The sequence below is a fragment of the Cornus florida genome, unplaced genomic scaffold, assembly GCF_030987335.1.
Source record: "Cornus florida cultivar Cherokee Brave unplaced genomic scaffold, ASM3098733v1 CherokeeBrave_3.0.0_Hap2_Chr11, whole genome shotgun sequence".
Classification (NCBI taxonomy): Eukaryota; Viridiplantae; Streptophyta; class Magnoliopsida; order Cornales; family Cornaceae; genus Cornus; species Cornus florida.
The window spans coordinates 1,521,090-1,543,135 of record NW_026775581.1 but is presented as its reverse complement, the minus strand read 5'-3'; the positions used below and the strand labels follow the sequence as shown (position 1 = coordinate 1,543,135).

General features: G+C 35.8%; 2 protein-coding genes across 2 annotated transcripts; one reads left to right on the top strand and one right to left on the bottom strand.

Annotated features, from left to right (window-relative positions):
* Positions 1-7,650: 7,650 nt before the first annotated feature.
* Positions 7,651-17,078, top strand: LOC132285226 (uncharacterized protein At3g28850-like). Its single transcript, XM_059787394.1, has 2 exons — positions 7,651-8,945; positions 16,762-17,078. Exon 1 carries the CDS (start codon positions 7,862-7,864, stop codon positions 8,900-8,902), a length of 1,041 nt encoding a protein of 346 aa, XP_059643377.1. The 5' UTR covers positions 7,651-7,861; the 3' UTR covers positions 8,903-8,945; positions 16,762-17,078.
* A 1,979-nt stretch (positions 17,079-19,057) lies between these two features.
* LOC132283838 (NAC domain-containing protein 43-like) lies at positions 19,058-21,078 on the bottom strand. The gene is made up of 3 exons (XM_059785865.1): positions 20,730-21,078; positions 20,307-20,584; positions 19,058-20,189 (listed from the first exon to the last, which is right to left on the bottom strand). The coding sequence occupies exons 1-3, from the start codon at positions 20,899-20,901 to the stop codon at positions 19,353-19,355; spliced, it is 1,287 nt and encodes a 428-aa protein (XP_059641848.1). The 5' UTR covers positions 20,902-21,078; the 3' UTR covers positions 19,058-19,352.
* Between the last annotated feature and the right edge of the window lie 968 nt (positions 21,079-22,046).

Below are 22,046 nucleotides of genomic sequence, written 5' to 3'. Positions count from 1 at the left end.
AGATGTATTCAAAGCATTCCTCGAATGTTGGTGCCCCAACTAATATTCTTCATGGTTCTATCGGCGAGTTATCAATTTCCCTTCGAGATTTATAAATGCTAGGCAGTCTCCCTCATCAAGGAAAAATTTATGATGTAGTTATTCCTCTATCAAAACAACAATTATATGGTGTTCTATTCGCCTCCCTATTTTTATACGATCGACATGAAGATGTATTCAAAGCATTCCTTGAATGTTGGTGCCCAACCACTAATACTCTTCATTGTTCTATTGGCGAGCTATTAATTTCCCTTCGAGATTTACATATGCCAAGCGGTCTCCCTCATCAAGGAAAAATTTATGATGAAGTTATTCCTCTATCAAAACAACAACTATATGGTGCTCTATTCGCCTCCCTATTTTCATACGATCGCCATGAAAATGTATTCAAAGCATTTCTTGAATGTTAGTGCCTAGCCACAAATACTCTTCATTGTTCTATTGGCGAGCTATCAATTTCCCTTCGAGATTTATATATGTTAGGCGGTCTCCCTCATCAAGGAAAAATTTATGATGAAGTTATTCCTTGCGCAGACAAACTTTCGAGAACTGGTAACAACAAAAATTTTCTCCCCTTGTCAACACCTATTTTTGGCCTTCCACAGACACTTACCTGAAGAAGTACGCACTCAATGGTTAACCGATGTTGATTCTCGCCTCAATGAAGTTCTCATTTTAGATGATATAGACACAAAAGAAATCAAACTTTTGCATGCTCGTATTGAACAACATAAAGCCGCCATTGAAAAGGCCAATTACCAGAAACTCCAAAGGAAAACTAGCATTTCAAAATTTAAGGAGGAATGAAATTCAATTGAAGAAACCCCCATCATCAGTGGTGATGATATAGGAGCCCTGAATTTACTGGAGAAATTGTTACAAAGTTCTCAAAATGAAATTGAGGATCTCCCTTTGTTGCCTTAATATATATATATATATTTTCACATACTTGGCAATGAAAATATCATTTTATTACGACCAAGTAATGAATCTGATTTATTTATTTTGCCATTCACAGTTTATACTCTTGCGGGTCAGGAGTGATGATTTTTTTTATTTTTTTTATTTTTTATCATCATACTAAATTCAGAATAAAATCCTAAGCTTCCTACGTACCCTCAAAAGAGGGATCAAGTCATTATGTAGTTCAATAGAGACATGATTTTTTTTTTTGGGGGGGGGTCGTACACAATTTTAGCTCATGCGGGCCAGGAGCATAGTGCAGTTTAAACTCATACGATCAGGAACATAGCTTTTATGAGTAGTAGCGCTTCAGGAATTTGCCATTAATGGGCCACACTCTTACTCCGCCTTCATCAATAATGAGATATGCGCCATTACTATAAACTTCGAGAACAACATATGGTCCATCCTATTTGGATACAAATTTATTTCCCTTGCGATTCATGATAATTGGTCTACGAACAGCTAATACTAAGTCTCGAACTTGAAATGACCGAGGTCGAACTTTCTTATTGAATGCTTTAGAAAGTCAAGCTTGATAACACTCTAACTGTTGTTAAGCTTCTAATCTCTTCCCATCCAATGCTTCCAGTTCTTGAAGACGTAAGATGGCATTTTCTTCACTTGTAAGACCTTCTTATATGACTATCCTTAACGAAGGGATCTGTTGTTCCAATAGAAGAACCTCTTCTACGCCATAGACAAGAGAATACGGAGTTGCTTGAGTAGGTGTACGATGCGTAGTCCGGTATGCCCACAATGCTTCTTCCATTCGCTCATGTCAATCTCTTTTTGTCTGGTTGATTGCTTTCTTCAATAACTCACAAAGAGTTTTATTGAATGCTTCCGCGAGACCATTTGCAGGGGCATTGTACATGGAGGATTTACGTTGTTTGAAGCCAAACTTCTCACAAAGGTCAGTTACCCAACTGTTTTTTATATCCGTTCCATTATCAGTGATGATATATCGAGGGACACCATATCTATAAATAAGGTTAGACTTGATGAAATCAACCACTATTTTCTTTTTCACATGTTTATAGGGTGCAGCTTCCGCCCATTTAGAAAAATAATCAGTGGCAGCCAAGATATACAAGTGGCCCTTTGAAGACTTTTCTAGAGGACCAACTACATCTAATCCCCATGCATCGAATGGCTACGACGTCACAGTAAGGTGTAACGGCTCCGGTGGTTGGTGTATGAAGTTAGCATAGAATTGACAAGCTTGACACCTTTTCGCATACTCCAAGCAATCTTTAACCATGGTTGGCCAATAATAACCCATTCTTTTGACGTGAAAGTGAAGTTTTGGACCAGATTGATGGGCTTCACAAATCCCAGAATATGCCTCCTTCATTGCATGGGTTGTTTCGTCATTTCCAAGACAGCGAAGAAAAAAATCCTCATATGAACGCCTATACAACGTATCATTGTAATAGATGAAACGAGGTGCTCGTCTTCGTATTTTAGTCTTGTGACGTAGGTCTTTGGGAAGCTTTCCATGTTCCAAATAATCAATGATAGGGAGTCTCCAGTCTTCTTCCTCTTGTGTCCAACAAGAAACTAAATTACTTTCTTCAAATTTATTCTCCAAAACTTATGGCAAGACCCATCGTTAACATACAGAACATCAACCAGGTCCTCATCAGTTAATGCCAATGTTGTAGCTAAATTTGCCAAAGCATCAGCTATCCGATTTTCCTTCCTTGGAATGTGCTCTAGTATGACGCTATCAAACCGTTCCAACAAATGAGAGGCATAACGATGGTACGGCACTAGATCATCTTTCTTAACCTCATATTCTTTAAGAAGTTGGTTAATCACCAATTTTGAATTTCCATATATTTCGAGATTTGTGATCTACATCATAGACGAAATGAGGTAAATCTGGTGGCAGCATCTCCTCTGAAACAACGTCAGGGTTCTTGACATGTTGAGTTTTCACGTTCGCCGGCTTTGCAGGATTGGTTTTCACCAAGTCTTGTTGATGTTTGGATGACTCGATTGCCTGGGACTTGTTACGTGTCACAGGCCCGCCAAGGTACTTCCATCACTTGATTTGGCCTTCGTGCCACTTTTCATGGTGGCTTTGGCGTCAACCTTTGCAGTAACGATGTTCTTTTGGGCTTTCTTGTCTATATGAGTCTTAGGATGAGCCGTAAAATCTGATAGAGAAGAAACTTGATGATAGGAGAAAAAGATGAGAGGCAAAGGATGTCCCACCGGGCGTGCACAAATTTATACACACAAATTTTGTAAGTCTGCAATAGAAACAAAATATGGAGCAAATACTATAATATTTGATTAATTTAGATAAATGGGGTACAATCCTCTATAATAATTTTCCAAAGAATAAAATAAGGTCCTTTGATTCGATCTCCTGTTTGGTTGGTTGGATCCAAGGGTTGCACAAGCTTGATCTTGAATCACCATGGAATTTGGATGAAGAACGGCACGTCTTTGGATGTGCTTGTTGTTGATCACCGTGGAATTTGATGAAGTATGGCACGATTTGATGTGCTTGATGTTCTTCGCTTTTGGGTTTGAATTCTGAATTTGTGTCTCTAACTTCTGAGTCTCTGGATTTCTCAGTCTCTAGTTTCTAGACTTCTGAATTTTGAATTTGTGTGCCCTTCCTTCTTCCTCCAGGCCTCTATTTATAGGCTTCTTGGATTAATAAGATGATGACACATGTCATCTTTTGATAAGGATAAAATCATAACTAGGCCGGGCCGGTTATATTATAATAATTATCCTTAAAAATAATTTTTCGAAATATATTTTATTAGGAATAATTATCTTTCCATTTAATCATCTGGGCCGGGTTAATTAAATAATTTAAGTGGACCAAACTTGGGCCAATTAAATAACTTAATTAAACATTAGGCTCATATTTAATGGGTCCATTTATCAAAACCAAAGCCCATTAAAATTTTAGTGTCTACAATAACTCACAAATAACATATTGACATGCGAGTAAAAAAATAGAATAAAGCTTAATAAGTTTGCATCAATTATGATGCAAGAGCATATTAGGCATTTTACATTTTTTCTTTGTTAATACTCCTTCCATCCCAAAATAAGTGTCCCTTTTTGAGAATCTAATTTTTTTAGAAAATGATTTTTATTATTTTTTGTTGTATTAGTAATGAATGAATTACCAGATTTACCCTTAGTGGGTCACTAATGATTTACTTTTCATAGATTCAATAAAATAAAGTTAAATTGGTAAGATTACAAAAAATAATACTTTAACTTTTAAAATGAAATACTTAATTGGGAGGGATAAAAATAAAATTGCGGACACTTATTATAAGACGAGACTTTATAACATATAAAGGCTACGTTTGGTGTGCAAGAATGGAATAGAATGCAACTTGGAATGGAATGAAAATGAGAATGGAATGGAATGAGTATTTTCATTCTATTGTTTGGTGTGACACGGTAAATTGTTATAGAATGGAATGATTATTACCATTCTATTATTTGGTTGACTATCATTAAATTTAGAATGGAATGATTTTTCTCAAAAATACCCTTTTCATTGACTTACATTACTTTTTAATAAAATCAATATGATTAATATTATGACGATGAATTATAGAATGTTATAAGATGTGCAATACTGCCATTGAAAAAAATAAAGAAAAACCTTAAAATAAGAGCTGTTGTGGTCAAGTGAAGGGCGTTAAGTAGTTTTTCCACTATTCAGTTTCCTTGGACTGGAATCTTCATCCATGGTTACACCTTAGCCTTTTACTGTAAACATTGTCCACTTTCTTTCCATCAAAAAGTCAAACAAGTCCACTTTGGGCTCTAGATGATTGTTAATTTTTATTTTATGTTATCATTGCTCCATATATAAGTGTTCGAAAAGAGAAAGATGGAGAAATCACACAAACGTTTCAACAAAAAGATATAAAAAAAGAAAAGAAAAAAAGTGATATACTCAGAAGATAAAGAGATTAATACCCAATTTGGTTGAAGGTCCTGTGAAAACCTTTACTACGTCTAATAAAGAAGTTTGAGAAACGTGAAAAATGCAATGCGAACGATTTTTTTGTCTATGCAAAAGATTTTTGCCTTATTGGAATGTGAGAAGGGCTTATTGGGAATATTACAAAAAATATTTAATCTTACTATGAAATGGAATAGCCATTCTATAGGTTTAGTAATGAAATAGATTTTCATTCCCTAAAATGGATTTTCATTCTATTCCATTTCTGCACACCAAACAAATAAATAGTTGGAATGGGTATTCCATTTTATTCTATTCCTGCACACCAAACGTAACATAAGAGTATCTCCAATGCCCTTTCAAAGTCAAAATATAACACGTGAATAAAAATAATAAACTCAAAGGGGCTCTCAAAAGACCTTTTCATATTTTGAGATTGTCAAAAGTATTGCTATATTTATCAATTCTCAAGATTTTTTGAGAGGTCTCTTTTTTCTTATACGGTGTCGTTTCTCAAAATATAGCAGGTAGATGAAAATAATACACTTCAAATAGCATTTTGGATGAAATGCACTATTGGAGCAGAATTGTTAAAATATAGCATTTTGACACCGTAACTTTTCTCAAAATATAACTTTGGTATGAAAATATAGCATTTTGCGTTGATGGTGTGTCTACGGTCGCTACACCATAAGCATAAGAGTGTGCATTAAGGCGAGGGCCAAATTTTACATTTATAAAAGCCACTACTACCTTCACTAAAAATATAGCTAGGGCAAGTAGGGATCGTCCCAAGGGATTGGAGTCGAATTTGGTTGTGGAATCACTATTAGGGTTAGTAGGTCGAGTGATCAAACAAATAGTTGGTTGGTTAATTAAACTAGAGAGCAATGAAAATTAAGTAAAACAATAGAATCCAATAAAGAATAAGTAAGAGAGAGAGAGATCTTGGGGTTTAGAGGTCACCACCAAACAATACTTTTCTACACCCTTAACAAGTGACTAATGAGGGAAATGTGTGTTGCGATATTAATGTGTGTGTGTGTTTGGTTGATTCAATTAGTAAGGATAACCAATTAAGTAAATATTGTCTAAGCAACATGTGAAAAACACAATATATCTAACAATTAAGTATATATTGTCTAAATAGTATGTGAAAAACACAATATATCTAGCAAGTCATTAATCATTTCATTAAGCTCACAAGCCAAATACACCACAAGGTTAGAGACATATGGTACTTGCATTCAAAAGAATGGAACATCAAACAACAAGCATGGATTGTCCTCCTATCTAACAACTATACTACCACTACACTACAATTAAGCTAATGATATGAAATTAAACTAATTAAACTAAGGGAGAGGCACAATCCATCAAGAAATGAGTATGAACCATTAAGAAAATTACAAGAGCATTCCATTAAGCACTATGTTTTGACAATCTCTAGATCTATAGCATCAATACACATAGACATGCATCAATAACACAAGAAATAGAGACAAACACATGAACATCTATTCTAGCATACATAGACATATGGATAGAATGAAATGATCAATTGGAAGTATTAAACCACATAAATCATTGAATGAACAAGATCTATATATGTAAAAGTGCTAAAACATGTATTACAACACTAATCCCTCAATAATACACAAAATCAAGATGTAGAAAACATGCTTGGGGCTAACTCTAGCCCCAAGAGGATGTCTAACCACTCATGGTAATGCTTATCCAACCCTCAAGGGCAAACTTCATGGAAGAAATCTACTCCTTGGTTGTTTAAGAGCTCCCAAGTTTGTGTATCTAGCCTTCTCCTCATTTCTTCCTCCCTAAGAATAGCCTCTCTTGTATTCCTATGATGATAGATGGAAACCCCTCAAAAAATGTATCATTTTCTATATATAGGTAGGTCAAGTGACACACAAAATGAGCCGGGGTTGTGCACAAAATATTCCCCAATGATTGGATGAAGGACAACTTTAGTGAGCTGGAATTTTAACTTTTTCTGCACTAAGAGAAGTTCGATCGATCGAATCTTGGATTTGGATCGATCGAAATTGGCTGAGATCTACCGAACTGAAGTTGGATCGATCCTCAATGGCGGTGCCTTTTTAGATAAAAACAAATCTAAGATATTTCAAAGATATTTTTGGGAAATGGACAAAAGTGGTTAGTGGGGTGGTACAACTGGATAAGATCAATTATTTGGATAAAGACAAAATAGTTCTATCGATCGAACTTTTGAGATCTCTGAAAATGTCATCATGGCTCAGTTCCATCTTGAAGTGCTGAGATCAATCATGTTGGATCGATCGAACTTTTATCTGAAGATGTTGAATTCCACCTTTTGCTTCCACTTAGCTCCTTTTTTTGATTCATCCCAGAATTGCTTCTTTTCTGCTCTTATTTGGCTGAGTTAGCTTATTTTCGGGATAAGTGTCTGAAAATAGAAATAATACAAAATCAATCTAAAACACTAAAGTAAGATAGATAAAGGTACTAGAATACCTAAACTTAAGAGATTTAAATACGTACTTTTCAGCACTCATTATGTATTAAAAATGTTATAAAATTGTATTTATAAAAATGGGTAAATTAAAATTTTTGGTCTAACATTTAATATTTAAAAACACGCAAGTAACTTGTATCCGAATAAATAAAGACGCCGCTCCCCTTTATTATATTCTCTTTGAGATGGAGGGAGCATCATCACACTTTATAGTGTTTTCAAAATAAATTACTAGTAAAGGGTGAATTTGAGCGCTAAAACCACTAGGTGCGAACAGTGACACCACATTTCAAATTTGAATGCTAAATTCTCTTTGATCTCTTCAACTGCATCGCATCGCACCTGAATCGCTTCCATATTTCCATTTTGGTTTTGGAATTACTAGTATGGGCTGTGTTTCGTCCAATCTGCTTAACCACGACGACGATTTCAGCCAAATCGGTGGCTCTGGATTAGGTCACCACATTGTCTCCCTCACCTCCACCACTTACGGCCTCTTAACCCTAGACCCTCCACCTTGTAATAGTAATTCCGACACCACCCGAGTCCCTCCAACCCGCTTCACCCTCGGCTCGGTCTTCCCGAGCCCACTCTCTGACGACGACGACGACGATTCCAGCTCACAACCACAACCACAACCACAGCCATCCGAGGTCATCAACTCTTGGGAACTCATGGCCGGCCTTGACACCACCACCGCCACCAGCTTCCGCTTCTCTCCACCATCCCAACCTTCCAAACCACTTCCGATCAAACACAACAACAACAAAGAAAATTCAAACCCTAACATGATGCCCCTCCGTACCACTACTTCCGATGATAAATCAAGCGTTTTTTTAAGGCCATTAAACAACATCACCATCCTTCCGAGACCATCGTCTGTACTCAGGTCCTCGCTAGATGCCTTTGAAAACCTATGCCCTCCCAACGGAGAAAACAGGGTTGTGATCTATACGACAACGTTGAGAGGGATACGGAAGACGTTCGAGGACTGCAATGCTGTGAGAACGACCATCGAAGGTCTTGGTGTGCTTGCGTGCGAGAGAGACATTTCCATGGATAGAGGATTTAAGGAGGAGCTTAGGGAGCTGATGAAGGGTAAAGAAAGCACCCAATTGGTCCCTCCCAGAGTGTTTGTGAAGGGAAGGTATATGGGTGGAGCTGAAGAGGTTATGAGGATTGTTGAACAGGGCTGTTTTGGAGAGTTGCTTCAAGGGTTGCCTAGATTGAGAGCTGGTTTTGTGTGCGAGGGTTGTGGGGGTTTGAAGTTCTTGCCCTGTTTTGCCTGTAGCGGAAGCTGCAAGATGATGATGATGTTGGCGGTGAAGGAAGAGATGGGCCAACAGAAAGAAAAGAGGAAGACTGTTGTGGTAAGGTGCCCTGACTGTAATGAAAATGGGTTGGTGCTCTGCCCCATCTGTAGCTGATCCACTCAATGTCAATCAACTATGTTCATCTCATCTTCTTTTGGTTGGTATTCTATGTCCTGTGCTTTTTTCATATTAAGATAAGATACCTCAATTTCCCAGCTCATTATGAAATATTAATTTCCCTTTTGATCTATCTATAAAGTTCTCTCTGTTAGGTAATGTAGTGATTGCCCTTTGTTTTTTATTTTTATTTTTAATTTTCTTCAATTATTTATTTATTTATTTTTTCTCTGGTTCTATTATATACCATATTGAAGCTGAGAGGGAAAAAAGAAAAAGAAAAAGAGAAAGAAAAGAAGAAATAGAATTAGAGAAAGGAAGACATTATGGAACACAATGGATAAATTATATCTGCTGGATTGGGCTTCATCTTAGTATTTGCAAATGTTACATGACAATGAGAACTTCAGTTACTAGGTTTTGTAGATGATGACTTGCTATTTAAGGTGTGTAAATTATGTTCTATCTACTTAACTGTAGGTCAGTTGTGCATATCATTTGTGTAAAAGTTGAGGAGAAGATGCTTAGATTGATTACTCAAGTAGAGAGCGAGCCCTTTTGATGTTAGTTTTAGATTCTGAAAAGGTGGAGCCTGAACTGACCCCACTTCTACAGTTAATAATCTTGTCTAAATCATGCAAATCTTAGGTTCAGCTTTCCAAGGGAGAGTGGCTTGAGTTACTTCAGTGCTGTAGTGCCTGGTACTCAACCAATGTGCATTTTCTATTCCTTTTCTCAGTGTGAAATGTGCTGTTTGTGAATACTACATTATGTGAAGAGAACTACTGGGCCTCCTTGGTAAACACCGAATTGGATCGTGTGATGATTATGGTAGTGGTCTGTTTTTATAGCCCTCTACTCTCAGTTTAGTAGCTTCTTTTAGAAGGATAAGAAATTATGGAAAATATGGTTACTATATAGAAGTTGATTACAAATCAACAATTTTTTTTTTGGAAGTTAAAGCAAACACACACCCATACCCACAATACGCCCCTAGTGGGGCTCAAACTCTGGATCTCCCCTTTGGGGAGGAGAGATCATACCATGCGGGCTAGAGGCCCGGTGCTGAAATCAACAACAATTCAATGCAAGGAAGCACAACTGTTGGAGTAACAACTGAAAGCTTTATAGCAATGAGTAAAATTTTTTAATGGGACACTCCTACAGATTATTTGGCCATCCAAAATATCCAATTGAGTCAATTGACTATAGTCTGTTTCATGCGAATAAAACATATTGTTGTGCAGACCACTTCATTTGAGAAACAGTTTCACAATAAAAAGTGATGCTGCATCTAAATGGTATTTCGAATCCAATGCACACTATGTGCTGATATATTCATGATAAGGCTAAACTTAGTAACCCAGTGACCCAACCTTTGTAGAACTGCTATGCACAAGGACAGTGCAATAGGTGACAACTGAGAAAGTAGTGAATGTTGCGTGTTTAGAGAAACAACAATAGCTTTCTGATCGATTGAGAAAACATTGTACCTTAATTGATTTAGGTTCTGATCTTATTTACATAAATTTCCTAATACTTGTAGAGATCTAGTACAAATGAAATATTATTTCTTCAAGAAAAATAATTGTTTCATTTACAGAGTTGAGGATGTTAAAACAACTTCAAATCCAAAAGTAATCCATGTGAGTATTTTTACTTTTGAAATCCCTACACTCTATTTCTAGCCCATAGTATGTTCGGTTGTTAACGTCTTCATAACTCTTTGAAAATTCCTCGTACGCACCCACTCAAATGTTGCCTAGAGGCAACTAAAGTCTGCCAGATGAAACAACCTCTAACAAGAATTGATCCCTCAATCTCTCTGATAGGAGCATAGTTTTAGGTCATTAGGGCTTTGAATTGGCAAATTTCATCACAAAAGCTAGAATTTGTATTTTTTTTTTTTAGTTTATTTGAATATTAGTTTAATTTAGTTAAAGTTTAACATGCCTTATGATCCATGGACTTTGAAGATGAAAATTAAATCATGAAAGGTAAAAAGTAAATCAAACTCCAGAATACATATTTCACCAGTTGGGGGTTTTATTTTATTCATTCATATTAGAAGTCATGGTAAGGTTGCATTGTAGAATATATATAACAACAACAACCAAGCCTTTTTCCCAACTACTTGGGGTTGGCTACATGAATCCTTTGTTTTCATTCCGCACTATTTAAGGCTATAGTTTAAGTCAATCCGCATGCTTTCATATCCTTCCTTACTAACTCTACCCACATTATCTTTGATCTTCTTCTTCCCCTAGTATTACCCTCAATGTGGACTATGTCACTTTTCCTGCACACTTGAAGGTCTTCTTTTCATGTATCCAAACCATCTTAAGTTTTAACATATTTTCTCTCATTTCCCCCCCAATTTGTGCTACTCCAACCATTTTCCGAATGTGATTATTTTTAATTCTATCCTTTCTAGCCTTATTGCACATCTATCTCAACATTCGCATTTCTATCACACTCACTTTATGCATATGTTGTTTCCTAACTATCCAACAATTTTTGCCATAAAGTATGTGTGATGTTGTGGTCCGAATTTGGTTTCGGGTCGAGTTGCTACCTGTTTTTTTGACCGGTGACCCGATGATTGAGCTTTGTGTGGTCCAAGGCCACCAAAATTATGACCCCTTCTTTGCTTACGGTTGTGGACCTTGTTTAGTACTCTCTTGTAGCCTTATATATAAGGGCATTTAGGGTTTGGATTAGTAATAAGAGAGATATTGAAAATTGCAGAAAAGAGAGTGAGAGCAAGAGCTAGGGTTTGGGGGCTGAAACGTAATCTCTTATTTTTTGTGTAGTAAAAACTTTCGTTAGATCTTCACAGTGGAAGTAGGCACAATTTGTGTCGAACCACACTAAATCTTTATGTTCTTTGTATGTGGCGTGTTTACTTTTCTGTGTTGATTTGTGATTTGTTCTTGGCTTGTTGCGTGTGTCCTAACAGTATATAGCTAGTCTAATAGTTGCTCGATAGAACTTCCCTTTCAATTGTAAGGGGATACGCCTATCACACTATATGCTAAACACAACTCCTCCAATTAACCCATTCCGCCTTGATTCTATGATTAACGTCATCTCCAATTTCTTTCATTATGAATAATTGAGCCTAAATAACGAAAATGTTCACTTTTTTTGTACCTCTTGTCACTTGATTCTCAATTCTCTCTACATCCTCATTTGTATTTTTAGATTTACTAAAGTTATACTCCATATATGATTATATTCAGTTTTATTTCTACTTATCTTAAACCTTTTTAGTTCTAAAGCTTCTCTCCAAATCTCCAATTTGGCATTAGCTCATTCTTTAGTCTCATCGACTAAAACAATATAATTGGCGAATAACACACACCATGGAATCTCAGATGTGTCTTGTCAGCTCATCCACAACCAAGGCAAAAAAGGCATGGGCTTAACGCTGAACCTTGATGTAAGCCTACAGTAATTGGGAATACACTGGTTTTCCCTATAGGCGTTCTCAATATAGTCACACAACTAACATCTAAGAAGCACGGACGCGGATACGACATGACATGACACGGACACGGCGACACGGCAAATCCTAAAAAATTAGGACTCAGATATGGCGGGGACACAACAAATAATATATGTGTGTGCATATATATATATATATATATATATATATGTGATGCAGTACTTTAAAAACATACACAAGTCATAACTAATGAACTATAAGAGAACAATGTCACTAAATCATAAGCCAAATAAAAAACAAGACATTAGTATGATAACTTGTATCATGTAATCATCATTGCAACTTTACTCCAATTGAACATTGTGGTATTCAGGGCCTGTTTAACATTTGTGATTGTTTAACCATAGTTACAACAGTTAGTAAAGAAAGCAATAAGCACAACAGTTAGCAAAAGAAGAACAGCAACTCATCAAAGAAAGAATGAAATAAATTCATGTGTTTACAAGTCGGTAAGTCACAGACTCACAGTAGTTGAAATTAAATCAAGGAATTAATTCATATTTCATCACAAGTCACATGTAACAACTGAAATTATATCAAGAATGAAGAAGAGGAAAATAAATTCATCAAAAAAATATGAAAATGAAAAAAAAAAAAAAAAGAGACACGTGTCGGACCCCCAAAATAGGACACGTTTGTCGGACACACTGCAATGGCGTGTCTGAATTTTTTTTATTTAAAAAAAAAAAAAATTTCAGACATAGATTTTGGCGTGTCCAACGTGTGTTGGACACGGATTCTTCGCCATTTTAGGCGTGTCCGTGCTTCCTAGACTAACATACATGTCCTTTATTGTGTCAATGTATCCTTTTTTGATTCCTTTCTTTTCTAAGACCCTCCATATTAGATCTTTAGGTACCATATCATAGGCTTTCAAAAGCGGTGTATTCAATCGACCCCCATTGCTTAAGTTTGATCAATCGAATTTGAGGTGGATCAATTGAACATTGTGGTATTCAGGGCCTGTTTAGCAACCGTTATTTATTTATTTTTTTTCCGTGTTTTATATTGCGGGTGATGTACTGTAGCGAAGCAAAACACCGAAACGCATTTGGTAACTTTTGTTGTGATTTAAATAGCACCACATTTATTGTCGAAAAGAGGCCCAAATCAGAAACACCAAATTGATGTTTTCTAATGTTTTCGCACTGTAGCAAAAACACTTTAGTGGTGAATGGTACCCACAAAGAAAAAAAATCTAGGTTACCTTTTTGAACTAGCCATTTTGTTTCTCAATCTTGCGACACTTTGTTACCAAACATGTTTTCATGTTTTTGCTTTCAAAAATCTTGCAACAAATTTTTCGTTACCAAATATGCTTCCGATCACTATTGAACACACTCCACAATAGAAATGACGTTTTTGTTTTGGATGAAAGTAGAATCGCAAAACGGAAATGGTAGCCAAATAGGCATTTAGTTTTTTATTTTTATTTTGGTTCCAACTCAAAAACCCTAATTATTTTGTCCCAAACAAATGTGCACATAGAGATACAAAGAGGTATATTGCATTATATGACCATTTATAATTTTAAGTGCTTAATCAATATATTTGAAGAGCAACACTAGTTTAACACCAAAAATCACATCCAAATAAAAGGAAAAAAAGATGGCCGACTGTCTGTAGAGTAGATCTAAATATCTAATCATAGTAAGAGACAGTAATGGGTTCGTAGATTGACAACAACAAAGTTTGGGGTAGGACAATTGGTGTAAGTCTGTTTCCGAGGTTACTTAGTTATATTTATGTGATTTAGAATCTATTACCTAGGATTTGAGTACTTCTTTTATATTATTATTATTAAAGCTTGATTTATCTGGTCTAGGGTCCAATGATTTTTCCACTGTGGAGTTTTCAAGTAAATCTTGATGTCTTGTATGATTGTTTTAATTTTAATTTCTACTCTACTCATTGCTATAGATTTATCAAAATTTAGTTTCAGCTGTTATTAGTTGGGGTTCCTGTAATATCTGTTCATATCTTTCTAGGTTTAGCAGGATCTTAGCATAGTTTGACATATTAGAGCCTCACATTACGTTCCTCCCTTCACATAGCTAATATACGACAAAGATAACACTCTAGTTGTGATGCTTATAATAGTTGTTGTCCTATTCCAACAATTATGCACTCATACAATTTGTGAAATCTTGTTCACTTTGATAGGCATTTTGAGTTCTTCTCATCACCAGAAAAATGAATCTTTCCTTTATCCTTCCTTCAAATGTGTTCCTCTCTCTTTGTATTGATCATGTCCTTTTAGTTTCATTTGTAGCATTGTAGGTTTTAGTTATGCTAAAGTCTAAAGATTTTATTCAAGGACAGTCCTGTAACAATTTTTTGTTGCTTGGTTCTGAAGCCAAGCAACCGACTGGGGCGTTATGGTATGTTCTAGGGCATTGTTGTAAATTGTGATTAGGCATATATACTATGCTATGTTCATTAAATGACAAGTATAGGTATCATTTCACTTTCTAAGACTGAAGCAACTTTTTAGTGAATTGCCTTCACAAAAACGTACGTTACATTTATTTGATACATCTGTCAAGGGTGATGTGTGTCTAAGGGTTGGATTTGTAAAATCCTCTAACTCAAAGACAGACATCGTATATATTCATATTTAATATTTTCCTTTTATATTATAGGGTAAAATGATGTCTTTATGTAACATAGATTATTCAATCTGGTCACCTCACTTGTTTTGAAACAATTATATTACATGATGAACATGATAACAGTGATTTTTGTGTAGTTAAACTGGAATGACTGAACATACTTCACTACTTGCTAGGTGCATGTCCAAGTCCAACCAAACTTGTTGCACTTCTATACTCGTACCCAAGTGTTATGTTCCTGACTCCGGTACTTCATGCATTTTGAAGAGCCCATGCAGCATAGCACAAACTCACATTGTATGACATTTCATATAATACAAAAACACAGGAAACAAAGAGAAATATATAGTGTTTGAGTGTTTTATGAAAAATAAAGTCAGAACATTTCTAACTGCTACATATATCTTGAAGGTGTTTAAAAGCCTTAGTTGTTTTTTAAAAGTACTCAAAATTTTGTAAGAAATTTGAGGAATTTTCTGATCTTCTGGGTTTCATGTTGTGATGGCTTAAACTCAAAAACATGAATGAATCATAATTGTAAGAAAAATTTTAGGTGGTTTTTTAAATATGGAATGAATAATAACGATATCTTAAGCTCAAATTTTGAACATTTGTTGCCAGTGCAACCTGACATGCAGGATCCTGATTTTAATCCTTTTTCCATTGGTGCCTTGCAAACAAAGGGAATGTGTTGGAAAAATGATGTGGATGCCATGCTTACATTTTATTCTTGTCTGAGGAGTTTCTTGTGTTGAAGGCACTGTTTTGGCAGTCCAAGCTTTACCTGAGATGCACTGTCTAGAATAGTGAATTTTTTTATTTTTTATTTTTTATTTATATATACTTTAAAGTTGGGTATATTTCTAACATGTGATAGCAAGGATTTGAGGCCACTTGTGCTTGGATTTGAAGAAGTAAAACTTTGCCCAAAGAAGTATCTGTTGTTTGGGTGAACTGTTTTCTACTCTATGGTATTTAGAGAGTTGCTTCATCAAACAGAATATAGGAATCATCTCTGATATATATGCTGGACTCTTTCTTCATCCTTGATTGAAGTTCAGCTTTCAATTTGTTGAGTATTAGGTTGGAGACTATAAATGCTCTAAGCTCAAAATATGAATAGAAAGGGTCTATTTGATTTTATCAGTATCCATTGGAATATTTGATTCCTTCACCATGTTTTTTCAGATGAGAATTTAGCTTTCTCTATGGCCTATGCCCCTTTGATCTCTTATTGATCTGCAACTTTTCATAATTTTTGTATGGTGCCTCCATTTCTTTGTGCTAGCCCCACCCCTGGTGAGAACAAATTGTAGAGAGCATGCCATATACCGTGTAGGCTTAAATGTAGTGAACAAGCTTATGCCAGGGATACGAAAGTGTAGTGTGTTCAGTTAGGAGACTTAGAGACATCTTTTCCGTTATAGATGGGAATATGTAGATATGTACATAGTTTATATACACTTGTAACAGAATATTATTGGGATATCTACTCCTTTTTCTTTTTTTTTTCCTGATTAACAGCGGGTGGCACATGAAGGAAGTGTGAGTTCAAGAATTTTGTAATAATGGAAACAGAGATTTTTGTTAGTTCAAGAATTGGGGTGAGTAGTTGCTGTCATGATAATAGAGTGTCATTTTCTATTTTTCAAAAGGCATAGATATAGGTAGAATAGATATGGCTAATAGTCCGTCAAAACATGATTAACTGCTTAAAATTTTTTGTTTATATGTAGGAATTGGTTACTCAGTGTCCAAAGTAATAGTCAACAACATTTGGGCCTACAAGTTGGAGTGAGATGATAACCTCTCCGGTGCAAGAGTAGCCAATCAATTCCTTCTATGTAGGGTCCATCGGTAAAGCCCTCATTTGTGGTTCGTCTAACCATTATCATTTCATGTTGTAACTGGGTCTTGTGTCTTGAGGCTTAAGGATGTGGTTCATGCAATCACTTCACCAACGGATTGATTACGACCTCTGTTTATATGTGTGTGTATTAAATGATGTTTGTCTAATAATACAGGAAATCTTAATCTGAGTTTTATGAAAATGCATTTGATTCTTTTAAAATTACAAAACTGTCATTCCACTTGCATAAAGTTTGACAATGCTTACCAAAATTGTGTTTCGTTAGGGCATTTTGATGGCCGACAGAGAAACATGACAAATACACAATATTTTGTATAATTAGATTTGAGAAATATCTTAATTCTATAGAATGTGAAAGTCAAGATTAGATTGTTTTGGTGTTTTTTTATTTTTTATTTTTTTTACTTAAATCCCATTCGGGCTAATGTTGCTTTTCTGCCAGCATGTTGGTAGTAAAATAACTATAGCGTAGAATCTACAAAAATAGTATTATGGTCATAAATTTATATCATTAGATGCCATTTTTCCTAGTTTATCCTCCAATGTTTAATTCCTTAGTGATTTCCTTAAGCAATAGGCTCTATATATGCATAATGCGTGGTACTCGAATGGAGAAATGAGGGTGGTGAGGTTCAATCCCCATTGTTTCTCTTAACAGCAGAATGATGCATCCGCTTTCTCCTGGAGTAAGGGGGATGATTCCTACTTAAGTAGTTCCGATTTTGCCTGCTTGGTGTGAAAAACTTGCTATTGTAGTTTTGTTTTCATTATCTTGGAATATGCATTCATATAACCTTACTTTCCATCATTTTATGGTCAAATGACTGGAAGGATTAAATTTCATTAATATTTAGTGTGGAAGATTCATCACAGAAACAGAACATCGCATATTTATAATGCTAGGATCCCATCAACAGATCTGTCAATGGAGCGGATCCTGATCCGATTAGTCGGATATGGATTGAACAAAAAATCCGATAACCCGGTTACGATCCGAATATGATAATCGGTTAGCTTAACAAATCGGATATGGATTATGCTGATCCAATCCGATAAAAATCCGATCCGATCCGATTGAAATTATATATATTTAATTATTTATCAATAATTTTACACACATATATATCAATACTCTTATTAGAATTATATTAGAGGTAACCCAAAAATTCAAAATAATAATAATGTTATATATAAATATTGTGGTGTTCTTATCCACATGTTAACAAATCTCTTACTACACATACTAATAAAATCGTACTCTTTATAATTATATATATTAGTAAATATTAATTTAATCCGATTTCGAATCTGATTCGATCCGAGTCCGAGCTAAATAGGATATGGATTGGGACATTCAGTCCGAGAACCCGTTAGTGATCCGAATCCGATAATCCGTTTGCTTAACAAATAGGATATGGATTTGATCGATCCGATCCGAATCCGATCCATTGACAGGTCTACCCATCAAGTGAAGCCGACAGTATGAATATGCCTTCTCGAAACGAACCAGAAAACCCCAACTCTTACAACTAGTTCAGTTACATGGGATATTGGAAACATTAGGGCATTGTGTTTGATTGGCTTAAACTTATTTTTCTAAAAGAAAGTGAATAATAGTAATGGAACACTTAACAATGAAAAGGATGATTAATAACCTAGCCTGTTTAACTTGTATGTATTTTGATTTGGTAGTTTCTAGATTATTTAGTTGGCAGGTAGTAGTAGGCCTATTGGTGATTGATTTTATTTTCAGCATAAGAAATGATGGCATTTGATAAAAGGAAAACCATCCTTATCTTTTTTCTGGTTCAATGTCTTCATCCTTCCTAATACCATTACACCTTTACCTACCTAAGAAAGTCAGCGAGGAAGATTATGTAACCGGCATCTCTGATTATGATAAAAGTAGAGTGAGTAGGACCCACACTGATTTTGAATCAGTGGCGTACTTTGTAAAACTGTGTAATGAAAAAATTATGCCTGATTTAGCCCCCACAATCATAAACAAATCTTTTGTTTATTGCTCTTCATTTGAGGAATCTACATGGTTATCAGCGCTGCAGTAGATGAATAATGACACACTGAACTGAAATAGACAGCACTGATCAGATAAAGTTATGAATAATTTAGTGTTTAACCTTTTAAATTCTAGTTGAGTCATGATTACAATTCCCTTTTGCCCTGTAAAAAACAAAGAAATACAATTCCCTTACCATGATTGTTGCCAATACTTCATTGTGTGGTGTTGGAAATATTGTATATTTAAGAATGATATATATATATATATATATATGACAATAATGATGAGATGTATTATCAAAGACATCGTTATTGAGTAAACATAATAACGGTTGACAATATATGCCGCCTCATCTCAGATATCAATCACGTATTATTTGAGTTGAGGGATGCTGCATGTATAATGGAATCTGATAGTTTTGTTACTTCTACTGTATGTCATACCGACAAATGGCATAGTGGGTCAGATGACGACGATGATGTTGTTCTTGTTCGTGTGAAGCTCCAAAGATCAATCTCGCTGCTATAGACTTGAGAAGATAGATTTGGTCTACTCGAACTTGAACTTAGGTGGGAATTATGGGATGAATGTAGATGATGATGATGATGATCATCCATGGAAAAGCAGAATTCATGATGTTGGTTGGGTTCATGGTAGCAGCTGCAGCAAGACAATTCCAATTGCTTGGATGGGTCTATAACAGCAGCAGCCTGACCATTGAGTTGGGAAGCCACAAGTCTGTCGAGTGCAACCCAGTCACTGAGCCTATCTCTTTGGTCATCATCTGTGTAACCACTGCCTCGTTGATCACTTTCAGTTCTCACAATCTCATCCATTGACATTGATATTGATTGGGCTCCGCAAGCAGAACTAAAACTAGAGTCTTGATGATGATCAAACCTGGTTATGGTAGGAGTACTGCTCTGATCTAACCTTGGCAGATGCATAAATCCATCGTCCACTACTAGTGTCGGTGTCTTCATCATTGGGTTCAGAAACTGCATATCCATGTCACTGTTGTTGATAATGCTAGTTTCATTCTCTTGCTTGCAACTACTCGACGACGACGTACTTCCCATGTACTCAAGTATTTGATCTAGTACACCATCTTTATTACTTAAATTGCGTATTTGGGACCTCAAATCTGTAGAGGTTGATGAGCTTTGAGGACTCTCTAGCACCTTGTGATAATTTTTCTTTCTGAAAACACGGCAAACCACCCACCCCTCTTCTCCCAACGACTGATCTGCTGCACCTACTACAAAGTTGGAAGTCTGTATATGATTCACACTTATTAATTATCAGTATTATGAGACTAGTGTATATAAAAGAAACAAATAACTTCACCGTATATATAAAGATGGCTTATATATACATACACACAGACGTACACTGGAGTCGATATTAGTGGTATTGTCTTCCAGCAGCCTATATTCGTGCATGATCCAATCTGATTTGTGTCCATGTGGGGCTCGTCCTTTGTAGAACACTAGAGTCTTTCTCATTCCAATTCTTCTACAACTGCTGTAGATCACCTTATCCCGGCCTGTGGCCTTCCAGAATCCGGCCACCGTCGCACGATTCGTTCTCGTCCCTGTCGGGTATTTCTTGTCTTTGTGACTGAAGAAGTACCAATCGTTTTGTGGGGTGGATCCTATTTTGCATTTCTCTAAGTACATACAAAAAAAAAAAACCCAAAAGAAAACACAACTAAGCGATATATATATATATATATATATATATCATTGTTCAATGATAAGTTCAACATATATATGTATATACAACAAGTTTATATATAGAGTTAATTAATTTACCTTGAATGTCCCATGGTTCAAGCTTATTAAGATCAATGTCGCCAATGACATCAAGATCAATCTTCTCGTAGGCCACTTTCTTCCTCAAGTAATAGTGCAGAAGCTCTTCTTCCGTGGGATGGAATCGGAAACCTGGAGGGACCTGAGATTGACCATTTACCGATAGATTCATGTTTATATATATATAAAGATCCTGCTAGTTACTATCTAGTTCCATGCATAGTGTGTGTGTGTGTGTATATATATATATATGTTATGAATAGGTAGAAACTAACAATTAATGATAACAGAAGAATTGAATAGGAAATAGAGAGGAAGTAGTGAAGACTAGCAAATGAAGTTAAATGAGAGATGGTGTGCGTTTAAAGGGTAAAGCGTAGATTGTAATTTATATTGAGATTTAAGGGGGTTCCAAAGGGCATGAAAAGTTTTGGTACGATAGTCATTGGCTTTCTTTTGGAGTGGGGTCCAAGTTTGGAGAAGAGCCAAGGCAACCACCTAATTAACAGAGCGAGAGAGAGAAATGGTAGCGTTGTGGGTCCCACAATAAGGTAGTATATAGTAGGACCCACCCACCAAAGACGTTAGAGGAAAACCCCCCACTGTGTGTGAGCGGGGCACGCCCCAGTCTAAGCCATGACCCTCGACCTTAAAATCTCTTGGAAAAGCACCTATGAAACCACCACCATCTCCAAAGATCTCTCTCTTAATTAACTTTGTGCAACAAACCACAACGACAAGTGGTGGTAATACAGAGAGACAAAGATATGATGGGGTCGGAGGCATTGCGCTTTCATGGGAAGACACATAATTTGTGCATCCAATCTCCTAAATAATGTCATTTTTCTGATCATCATTGCAGTCACCAACTTTAGAGCACCACATCATGACACAGTACCAAAACCTATTTTTCATATGATTTTTCTGAGCTAAATAAAGAATGACCACCAAAAAAAAAATACTAGTTAGTACAAACGAATTGGTGCACTATGATTGGTTGCCTACTACAAACGAATTGTCTATACCCAACCAAATGGACTGCATGCTTTATGCAACTGCAAATATTACCATGAGTCTATGTACAACATCAGATGGCAACACTACTTAGCATGCTGTAATCTCCAGGAAATAAATACATAAAAGATAAAAATAAAAATAGGATCCGCCAAACTAAAAACTAAATTTTATTTTCTCAAATTTAAATTTTTAACAAAACTCTTAACCTATCAACACTTCTCTACACGACGGCAAGGTGCTATTAAGAATATCAACAGATGCATCTCACATGGGATGCATTCCACCCATGGGATGCATTCA